Genomic DNA, 12,452 nt, shown 5'->3' with positions numbered 1-12,452 from the left:
TTTCCATATTTCCATTTTTAAATACGGTACACGTGAATTATATTCAATTTGGAAGCCATCGACAGATCACCGCTCTCAGATCCTCGTTCATGCAAAATATATGCATGACGACTGACGTTTCAGACCAAGAGAAAGTGATGAACTGACGAAGTCATATAAAACTCACGTCAGTCAAGTGAGTCGCATTACTGGTAGAAACTATATAGCAGAATGATTCAACCCGTCATTCCACTTTCTTTTTTTTCTTCTATTTATTCCCTGTCTCACATTGTCATTAGTTACTTCGTGCTGCAGTGCATGTTATAACTGGTTCTTTTTATCCACCCCCCACCCCCGCAATCTTTCGGCCGCAGAATTTGCCGTGTTTGACTGCAAATTGTGTTTGTGTTTGCGGGCCCGAGCAAATTGCAAGGGTATCTCGGCCTCTCCACGGCCCTGGCGTGAAAAAATAACTTGTAATAAAAATGTTCCATACATTCTGTACACAGACTTGCTTGCAGTAAAACATGTTCAATAAATTTCTGTCTTTAGACTTTGCTGCAATGTACAGCAATATGGAATCTGTATGTAGTGAAAATGAAACGCCACTGACACCTTTGACTAATTAGTTTAGTGACAATGACAAGAGGATAATGTATAAATTCAGTTATTTATGCCTTATTAATTATTCTTGAGTTTGAATCTCGCCACTTTCTTGCCATCTTAGGTCTCACTGGACAGTTTTATTTGGGCATATTTTCATCCGACGATGACCTGTTGCAGAAAAATGATAATATTACAATAAAGATACAAATAAAAACAAATGATTTTTGTTAAAAGGATGCTTGTAAGATTGTGACTAAAGTATTAAGGTTAATTCATTACGCAACTGGTGGCTTTTATACTGAAACGCTACCACCTACTCCTCTTTATTACTTTCATTTTTGACAGAAAATAGGTATTTTGAATATTTTTCTGTGACAAGGCAGCTAAAAGAATCCGTATGTGCCTTATGCATGAATAAAGTTCACTAGTACTATAACAAATTAGCATACTTTTCATCACTCTTCAGCCATCTAGATTTTTAGCTATTTACATTTGTAGCAGACACACATAGATACGTAAGCCAAGTCGGCTACTCATTTGCAGCCCGAGTTACGCATTTGATCTCCAATGCTCATCTAACTGACAGGCAGTCACCAACAGGCCAACCCATTTTCAAGCCTAGCTCAAAGTAAATCGAAACCACATTGCATGATGAGCTTCTGTATGAATTTATAAATGCTAGGATTGTGATAATTAGGTTCATGCCTTCTAGATTGTGAGAATCAGGTTCATGCCTTCTAGACTGTGATAATTGGATTCATGCCTTCTACCTTAAAAATTGGGGGGGGGGGGGCAACATAAGAAACTATCAAGCGAGACCTTAAACATTCAAAAAACAGTCTGATTAAGGAAAAATCTTATTTCCAAAACTTTGGGCAATTCTAAATGAAAAACAACCTTATGATGTGTACAATTCAAAATTGCTTGTTTCCTATGATTTATTGCATTTATCGACAAAAATCATCAAACAGACCAACATCTATGAGACAGCTTTATACCTCATGTATTACCTTCCCCACTGAAACATACAATTTCCTTATATGTCAGTTTCATCATTTTTGATAGCTAATACACCATGTAGTGTTAGTGCCAGGTGATATCAGAACTATTTGACAGCAGAAATAATAATCTTCATGAAATCTGAAATTGTAGTGAATAAAAGCTGTAAAAGAAGCCAAGCTGAATCTCTTGTAAAATAACTGCAGAATGTACATGCTAACTACTTTAAAGAATAATAATGATGCACAGCATATCTAAACTGACCAGTTTTCTCTCGTTGACTTAATAAAGAAGGTCAAATCTATGTTACAACAGAGAAATCTGAGCTAGAGTATAATGGAGGAAACTCCACAGGTAACCCAAAATATACCAACCAATTTGTGTAAACAGAAACAATTTATTTGGGGTACTTCAACACTGCAATTCTATACCCAGACTCGGCACATATGCTGTTATGTATGGAAAATGGATTTTAACACCCTTAAGAAGGTCACCTTTGGGTCACTTTCACATTGGCCAGCTCATATTGTTGCTGAAGCTACTACTTTTCAGACAAGTTTATTTTCTTAATGATTGTAACATGCCTACACTCAAATCTAAAGTTAACATAAAAGCATGCAAAAGAAATCAGGGAGAAGAAAAATAGTTTAAAAGGGACACCCATTTCTTGTATCTCACCAAAACTCCAGTGACGTTGATGCCGATGCACCACACCGGTTCCTGCAAGAGCCCCACAACAACTGATGCGGCTGACCCCCGATGAAACTTTTGATGTTATCCAGGCCAGCAATTCCCCTTCCGCAAGTGTGCTACCATACACCTTAAGGCATAGAAGAAAAGAAAACCCTGAACGTCAAGAAAAATGCTATCAGACATCGGAATAATCAGATGAAAATGTGATTATTAGTTTAAGAACATTAACACATTTGTGTGAAGCTTTATACCCCATATGTGTGATGTGCCGAAACCAAAAGTTATCACTGAGAAACGAATGGGAGTGTGTATTACAGCTGCAGTCACTTGTACAATCCCAGAGTTCCACACCCAAATCTATGGGTGTGGAACTGTATGAAACTGTTAAAAAGTCACGCGGGCCTTCTGCTGGGGTGCTTAATGAAGACCTGGTTTTATCAGTTTTAAATCTAAAGTTGGTATAGCAGATGCATTTTAGTTCTCTCGTGTATGAACATTAAGATTCCAGATGCAAATGGATTAAAGAGAAAACTTAACATTCTTTGTGACAAAATGGTAGATCTAAATGAAGAACAAATGGAAGAAAAAGCCCCAGTAGTGCTGGGAGGATTGATGATGAAGCAGTGGGTGCAGAATATGATGTCTCCTTTACAAGTAGGCCACAGGCTGGAAGTGAGGCTTCCACGCAGTGTTTTTCACCGTTAATTGAGACAAACACCCGGGAGAAATTAGTAATTTCCCTGCAAGTTGGCAACAAACTGCAGAAAACATAAGTGTAATCACAAGAACAACAAATGCAAAAAACCCCCCCCAAAAACTTGAAAAGTGAAGAATCAATTGCCTCAACTGAATCGGCATTTATAAAGAGAAAATTAGAAAACATCCAGTCTCGTAAAATATTAAGGGTGCGGTCAGTCACAAGCGATGGAAGCTCTCAGCATAATCCTTACGCCAATATTCGACTTCACAAAATCACCCTATTGTGAACTACATGTTTTTTTCATTGTTTGCGAACAATATACAAGCATATCATAAACATTAAATTAACTAGCTGCCCTAAAGCATATGATAAAAGATTTTATTGTCAAAATTAGCTTCTTGTATTCGGGCCAGGATTCGGTTAGAGCTTGTCAGACAGCTATCTCGATGTAGAACTAATGATGCATTTGTTCAGTACACCAAAACTGTTATTGACAATATATTATATTGCTTCCAGGGTCAGCATCCAATGTGTCGATCTAGATCAATGGTCTGTTCTGCACACCTTACATCTTACAGTACTAAATTTCTTCCCTATGGGAACCATCTTCAACTCAGTGTCAGATATGAACAAGTTACAGGCTAAAATAGATACTCTTTGTAGCCAAGAAAATGTAAAGCAAATGTCAAAACTGTCGACCTCTAACAAAGCTGAGAACCTACATCACCGTGTTTTCACTTTTGCTCCAAAAGATACTGTTTTGGAGCCGAATTTTTTTTCTAATCTGTAATTCAGCCACTCATTCATCTTCATTGGGGTCTGGCCAGTCTACCATTCGTTTGGCAAAACATATAGGCATTAAAATTAAACCTCAAGTTCCATTTTATAAGCAATTAAAAAAATGACATAAAGACAAACTATGACAGTAAAAGGCAAATTACGTTTCACTACCAAATAAAAAGATACTTTCTTTGCAAGAAGAAAAACAATCAGACAATATGTAAAAGCTCTGTTTTTACTGAAGGACTTAAGGAGATTGCTGATGAACATGAGTACTGCTTAAATCCAATATAATGAGGAGAACAAACTTTAATGTAGAACTTGCAAATAATTTGTAATTATTACCTTACAATATGCACTTTGGAAAGCCATAATGTCTTGTGCACAGACCCATGTTGCGACAGATTTGTCGTTTTTTATTAATTGATGCAGTTTCCAAAGATAAATGTGAACTTTATGTGCATGCTTTATTGTGACACGTGTAGATTTTTTGACATGGACATATTAGGATGGTCAAAGAAAAACAGTAAACGATGTGCTAAAAGTTTTATTCTCTTCCCTCTGAAATGTGTACGGATCATTCCATACCCAGCTGATGTATTTGGTCCAAGCCAAATTGTACATGTGTCCAAATTTAGTGTTCTTGCTTATAATCTCATGGAATCCCTGCTTATCAGCAGGTGTTAAATGGGTAGTGTGTATATATATATATAGGCTATTATAACTGAAAATGTCTGTAAAAAAGATGAAATCTATGTATTGAAACATTACATAATGGGCTTATAAGAATGTAAATGCATACGATTAAAGCAATTAGCATTAAATTAGAAAAATATAGAAAGTATGTATTGTAAATATTAATAAACTGAATAAGTGAAATAATTCAATTAAACCACCTTGTATGAAATTTATAAGGTCTTTGTTGTTCATTAAAAGAATGGATGAGAAACAAAACCTGTTAACTCGGAGTGCTAAGTTAGCTCCCTTCTATGATTTACTACTATCAAATCTACAGGAAGTGTATGTTTGGCATACCCTACTATGTCAGTTTCAAGACATGGAGGTAGTAAGAAAATGATTATGGCACAGCTAATAACGTTTGACAAGACTGAACAAATGACATGGGTTATTAAGGCCTAACTGGACATTTTGTTTTGGCATATTTTAATCCGACGATGACCTATTGTAGAAAAATGGTAATATTACATTAAAGATATAAAGACTAATGCTTTTTGTTAAAGAGATGCTTGTAAGATTCTGACTGAGGTATTAAGGTTAATTCATTATGCAACTAACTGGTGGCTTTTATACTGAACCAACATACCACCAACCCCTCGTTTTTACTTTCATTTTTGACAGAAAATAGCTGTTTTGAATATTTTCCTGTGACAAGGCAACTAAAAGAATCAGTATGTGCCTTATGCATGAATAGGTTTACCAGTAATATAACAAATTAGCATACTTTTCATCACTCCTCAACCATCTAGATCTTTACCCCTGTAGCAGACACACGTAAATACGTAAGCCAAGTCGGCTACTCATTTGCAGCCCAAGTTACGCATTTGATCTCCAATGCTCGTCTAACTGTGACAGGCATTCACCAACAATGCAACCCATTTCCAAGCCTAGCTCAAAGTAAATCGAAACCACATTGCAGACTTCGCTTCTGTGTGAATTTAAAAATGCTATGATTGTCATGCCTTCTACCTTAAAAGGTAAGGGGGGGTCAAAATACGAAACTATCCAGTGAGACCTTAGTAATAAGCGAGGTCACGGAAAAGTACTTCGCATGCGCATGAATTTCAAAGCTGTTTCCGGGTTAAAGGTCAAAAAGACCCATAACACGTACAGAGTTTTAGCACGGCGATAAGCAGCACTTCAGTCAGGTAAGAATGTTTTACTCTGATTCGGTACACGTTAAGACATTATTTGCTGATGAAAGTCTCTGATTTGGCAAGCTTAAACTTCTGCCAGTAAATAGGCTGGAAGTCATATTTTTCCGCAGTGGTACGAGAGTAATGTTTTCGAGTTTGTAATATATGATGTCGACTTGTGTCCACCCATCTTGGCGCAAAAGATAAAATAATCACCCAATCGTAGGAAAATTTTCTCCGACAACAAACTGTTAGTGTCCTCCTAAATAATGAACAAGTCTCAATGTTTTGATCATTGTAGGAAGACAGGCATATAAGATGGCCCATCTACAACTCGGCCATGGCATAATACAGCATATTACATATATGGTATAATACAGCATGCTATTCAGCTATGGCATAATAAAGCATGATATTACAGACATGTACAATATGCTGATATGTGCGCCTGTTATAAAGAGGGATATAATATATATATAGACGTATCTTAATAACTATAGTCTTGCAATATCAGTGTTACGTGTTTAGGCTCGGATAAACAGTAACACAGAAAGAGTAAAAACAAGCTTTTTAAAATTTAACAAACAATTTATTTCCCTGGAAAAGTTCAGTTAAAATGAAAAAAGGAGATGAACTTGCGGTTTCAAGAATCAAATCCAAAAATAATCAAATGATAATCCACGAATTAAATTGCAAAAGTCCTAGTAATAAATGTTCTAATACTTTCAAGTTCGAATCCTGATGGAAAATCCAAAATGGAGGACGTATGCTGTAGCCTGTATTATGCTTATCTACAGTTCCTTGTAGAAATATAAATAATGGCACTGCGGTGTTGGAAATCCAAATTAAATTTGCAGGCAATGTCTTTCCAAAATTCCTGTGTAAGCACTCCTCAAAATATTTCCAGAAACAAATCAACCTTTTTGAACTCCAACTGATCTGAAAAAAATTATAACTCGAAATCTGGCTACAACAAAATAACTTTACATCAGTGTAAAAAACCCAAAATTGAGAAATCAATCTCTGCGCATGTTTGTTAAAACTAACAAATGCGCATTAATGGGAAAGCGGGAATTGCGAAATCGAAAGGGGGCTGTTGGTCACGTGATCGTGTTATGTCACACACCAAAAATGACCCTGACGAAAACCAATCATTTTAAAATAAAATAGAATTTTTTTTACAAAGGTTGCTACAAATTCTGAAACAAGATCGGGATTTAGATCAACACCTCGTGTTTACGAAAAAAATGATTCAGGTCAACCGATTCTCTGGAAAAATGTCATCTCCAGTGAATAAATTTACATCATATAATAGAATAAAAAATGCAAAACTGACAATTAAATTAAAATAAATATGAATTAAATTAGATATATATAACTGTAACAAGATAACCGGGTGGGATATTTCGGATTGACAACAGAACACGTTTTGACGACAGATATATATATGGTTTAATGTGATGATTTATATGAGCAGTAGATTATGAAGATGTGTGCGTATTTATAATCCAGATATTGGATTTATTTAACATAAAACGCACAGATTCAAAGATGGAAATAAAAATACGAATAAATTAGTTCAGTAACACAAAAAAAAACACTGGAAAGATGAATATAGTTCACTCAAATAGTAAACGATGAAAGCTTTTTACTCATAGTAAAAATGTATTCGCTCAGGTAGCGAAATTATGTTGGTAAACACAAGAACGGATATACCATCTATCTGTCCAGTCCTGAATGATACACTGGGTCTTACTAACCCAAAATTAGCCTACAGCTAATAAAATACATGTATGGAGATACACTCCGTTACCCGTGCACCAGATCCGCTCCGCAGCTCCTACGAATCAATTTCACAACTGCCACAGACTCCGGACCCTCGGAATACTATGATCACTCGGAACATTAGACCCTCCTGACCCTCCAAATATTAGACCCTCTGGACACCCTGGTCCTTTGACGGCTCTACAGCTGGGTCACCTTAGTCACTCTTGACATTAGACACTCCGGACACTAGACATTAGACACTCCGGTACCTTAAACGCTCCGGACAAACGGACGTTCCTACCCTCAGACAACACCGGACACCCCGGATATTCCTACCTCAGACAACACCGGACACCCCGGATATTCCTACCCTCAGACAGCTGAAAATATACCCGATACAGTGTACTAAACTTGGTACAGACATAATAAGGTAACGACGTCATACATGGTAAGTTATAAAGATTATATTATTATGGCAATTACAAAATGACAAGTTCAAAGGTAAACCTAGCCCTGCTCGATAAGACTATAGTAAACAATTCTTTAAAAAAATGTAGCTTTACATTACCAATGTAAATCCTGTACTACGTTGCAACAAGAATAAAACAAAATGCATGCATTATGCTGTATAAAGAAAACTATATAACAAACATGCAAAGGTAAATATGGTAATACACTAGTTATCACTTAAGACCGAAAAATTACCTACCCCTACAGCTGGAGTTGTGCGAATCCTTTAAGCAGGCCGCTAGCTGACAAAACCATTAGTATTGTAAAGGTCCTTTACATGCAGTAACGTATTTATACCTTTAGAATTTTCGTTTTGCTGTATCGAAAGCACCTTGCACGAGTGGCATAGGACGAATCGTACTCACGATTTCGAAATACAATACACCAGATACATAATCACCTCGGGTATCGTTGTACAGCGAAAAAAACGAAACCCGAGTACATGTATTTAATGAATAACATTTACACCATTCCGTAACAGTAACAGTCAGCACTAGCATATGAGCTTTTCCTCATGTTATGAATTTCTGAGAACATTCATTTTTTAATTTTAATTTTACTTACAGAAAGGAATATGCCAAGCAGTCAAAGATTTGCAGTCATAGGATGCAGCATTAAAAACAAACATATAATGGATTGGCATGAGTATTGTAAACTTCACAAGCGAGAAAGGATGTTTTGTGAATGTATATGCCCTATTAAACTGCATCCATTCCCAACGGAGATGAAAGATCCTGAAAGAAGGGGGAAAAAAATGGATCTCAAACATCAGTAGGACATCACCATTAAGTAAAACGACTTGACTCCAAAACCAGAGGATATGGTGTGTAACAAGCGTTTCAAGCACGAATGCCCCACTCGAGATAACCCAGATCCCGATTTACGTGTGGGACATGACAAAATAAAATCAAAATCTGTACGGAGATTGTTGTGTAGAATTGATCCAGATATGGAACAGCAAAAATGGAAGATGTCCAATGTTCAATCTGGAGTAGAATTTGAGAATGCAGATAACATTAGTTTGTGCCAGAATCATGCAAGTTCATCTGATATTCACAGAGATGTAGAAGTGCAGACAGAGACGAAATCGATCTCAAATATCTGTGTTCAGACTGAATATCATGAAAATATACAGCAGTTTGATCACAGTTATGCAGTACATGATTGTGACAAGTGTAGAATGAAAAATAAAAAGATAAATAATCAATTTCTTGACACAAAAACTAAGAAAATATAACCAGACATTGCGTGGTTCAGTGGAGTACATGTAAAGAATGATTTTAAAAAATCAGATTTTACACTGGAATTCATGACAAAACTAGTTTTTATGCTCAGTATGGCTGTCATTCATCTAATGCTGAGAATTTGCGTTACTGGAAAGGAAAGAAGACATCACAGTCTGCTAACAAAGGAAGTACAACTTCCATCTGTAAACTGAGTAGAGACGAGAAGCAAATTCTATCAGCAAAGGATGAACTTGTCCTTCTTTTAATGAAACTTCGCTTAGGACTCGCAAGTGAAGATCTAGCAGATATATTTAGCATATCTGAGGGGTTATGCACTCAGATTATTAATACCTGGGTGAAATCCCTGTCAGATAAATTGAAAGGTTTGGTCCACTTTTCTCCAAAGGAAGTTGTTATGCGTAATATTCCAAAGGCATTCAAAATTGAATACGCAAGTACAAGGGTCATCCTAGATTGTACAGATATATTTATTGAGCGTCCCAGAGATCTGTATATAGAGCCAGCGACATGGTCTAATTACAAAAAGCGTAACGCTGTACAATTTCTTATTGGAATAATTACATTAGATATGATAAGTTACATATCTGAAGAATGGGGTGGGAGGGCATCAGATAAGGAAGTTGTCGAGTCAGGCTTTCTAAATTTGCTAGATCCACATCACATAGTTATCGCAGATAGAGGATTCCCAATTAAAGAACTATTGCTACGCCGTGCTTGCCTTGCCATTCCCCCTGTTGCATGGGGTAAGGAGCAAATGGCCTTACGTGATGCTAAGATAACCAGTAAAGTTGCAGATCTTAGGATTCATGTGGAACGAGCAATCAGTCGAGTTAAAATGCTCAAAATCGTGAAGGAAACTCTTCCAAATACTCTTCTGCCAATTATTGATGACATTATCACTGTAAGTGCTGCATTATGTAATTTGCTTCCACCATTAGTCAGGTCTGAATGAATACAAAAATATCACAACAATTACCTTCTCTGAAATCCCCTGCGGGGCCGGGGTTGTAGAATTGGCTACGTGTCGTAAAGGCGACTACTAAGCAGAGGCAACCTGTTTGCAGTGGGTTGCGTCCCGTGTCGGGGGAGGAAAGGATCCTGGTAGTTGAGCAGAGGCTTTCCATGCAATACACTACTTTGGCCTCTACTTCTCTTAGACGGGTGGTCGGGATGGGCCCGGTTCCAACAAATCGGCTGGTCACGCCGAGCCCTAGGAAGTCTTTATTTACTCTCTCGCCTTCTTTATATTTCTCCTTGTATCTCTCTTGATACCACCGTTGCCCCTATAGTTTTTTCCTTTATCTTTGCCTTTTCTAAGTCTTAGAAGGCGGTGGCTTAACGGGTCATACGGGAGGTAATTTTACCGACCTTAGAAATTGACGACTTCAGGGTCAATCAAAAGTAATTTTATCAACCGAGTATTGCATCTGTGTATCCCTGGAATTTGAAAAGTGTCCCCTTGTTGGGCTCCTTGGCGGGTGGGGAGCACGGGTGCTGAATTTTTATTCAAGCCATCATGGATAATTCCAAAAAAAACCCAAAATAAACGTTCCAAAACTGGATCAGAGTCGGATGATGAACCATGTAGTGTGGAATCCTTTCCTCTCTTCATGGTCATCCAATCGAAAGACGAGTCTAAACCACTTGCTGCACTATCGCTATTTATAGTCGAAAAGACTATACTTGGATTAGTTGGCAAGCCGAAAAGTGTCAAAAAACTAAAACCAGGCGGCCTACTTGTAGAGTGTAAGCGCAAAGCACTGAAAATATCCAAAAAATTAAGACCTTTCACGATATTTCAGTAACCTGTTTGGCCCACTCTACACTTAATACATCAAAAGGCGTAATTCGTTGCCGTGACCTAGCTGGAGTCAGCGACAAAGAAATCATAGAGGGGATGAAAAATGAAGGTGTCGCTGCAGTCCGCAGAATTCGTATCAAACGAAACAACAATCTGCAGGACACCAACACTTTATACTCACCTTCAGTAAGCCAACAGTACCTAAAGTGGTCAAAGTTGGATTCCTACAAGTTAAGATTGAGATATACATACCAAATCCCCTTCGATGCTACAAATGTCAAAAATACTGCCATCATGAAGACAGATGCTCTAGAACCCAAATATGCAGCCGATGCGGCGACCCCTCTCATCGGGAACCCGAGTGCAAAGCCACTCCAAATTGCGTCAACTGCGGCAAGGAACACCATGGTAATTCAGAGGAATGCGACACATGGAAACAGGAGAAGGAAATCCAGAGGGTTAAATACACGTCCAACATCCTCTATCTAGAAGACAGTAAGCTTGTTCAAGCTAGATCACTCCCCTCCCCATCCTTCTCAACTGTAGTGAAGAGCAACCAAAAAGCAACGAAAGACGCCCAAACTCAAACAAAACCCACTTGAATCCCCTTGCGACTCGAACATCCCGCACTACAAACCCCAGAAAAACTCAACATCGACGCAAACAACATTCAACAATAATCCACCACCAAGATCACCAAACAGTAAACAAAAGTCTCAAACAAATAGGCAGCAAAAGGGGTCTGATGACCCCATAAAACTGCACAATAGGTTTGGAGACTTAGAGAACATGGATGCGGAAGAATCTGCTCCATATCCTCAAGGTGGCTCCAGACCTAACAACAAAAAATACACCCCCGTACTTCCTCCAGATAAATAACCAAACAGATTGCCTCCGCGAAAGGTCTAACCTAGCTCCAGAATCTTCAATATAAACTTGTAATGAAGAACACCATCTTACAATGGAACTGTAGAGGACTTAAAGCCAACTACCATGATATTCTCCTGCTTTTAAACGAACATGATCCTGCAGTATTATGTCTTCAGGAAACTGTTTTGAAAAATACGGATAACATCACACTTAAAAACTACTCCCTGTTTAACAACTACTCTCAAAATGTTGACAGGGCCTCAGGAGGAGTCTCTGTTATTGTGAACAACAGAGCCCCTCATAGCGTCATCCCTTTAAACACAAATTTACAAGACATTGCTGTAAGCGTCACTCTACATCGAGTGTTTATCTTTTATTCTATTTACATACCACCGAACACCAACCTAGTACCAAACGAATTAGACAATCTTGTTCAACAACTCCCCGCATTTGTTTTACTCGGGGATTTTAATGCCCATAACATTTTATGGGGATCAAATCACATAAGTGACAGAGGCCACAAAATAGAAGACTTCATTTTCAGACACGATTTGTGTCTATATAACACCAAATCACTGACATATTTACACCCAGGAACGGGTATATACATGTATCGATTTGACAAT

At 37.7% G+C, this 12,452-nt stretch overlaps 1 protein-coding gene across 1 annotated transcript; it reads left to right on the top strand.

The window, feature by feature from the left end:
* Positions 1 to 2,829: 2,829 nt before the first annotated feature.
* LOC149790724 (uncharacterized) lies at positions 2,830 to 10,107 on the top strand. Its single transcript, XM_089973255.1, has 2 exons — positions 2,830 to 2,949; positions 9,244 to 10,107. The coding sequence occupies exons 1-2, from the start codon at positions 2,830 to 2,832 to the stop codon at positions 10,105 to 10,107; spliced, it is 984 nt and encodes a 327-aa protein (XP_089829381.1).
* The last annotated feature ends 2,345 nt before the right edge of the window (positions 10,108 to 12,452 follow it).

The sequence above is a fragment of the Sinohyriopsis cumingii genome, chromosome 10 (genome assembly GCF_028554795.1).
Source record: "Sinohyriopsis cumingii isolate HCF-2022 chromosome 10, ASM2855479v2, whole genome shotgun sequence".
NCBI classification, from domain to species: Eukaryota; Metazoa; Mollusca; class Bivalvia; order Unionida; family Unionidae; genus Sinohyriopsis; species Sinohyriopsis cumingii.
Note: the sequence above shows the minus strand (reverse complement) of the source record. Positions and strands in the feature narration are given on the sequence as shown.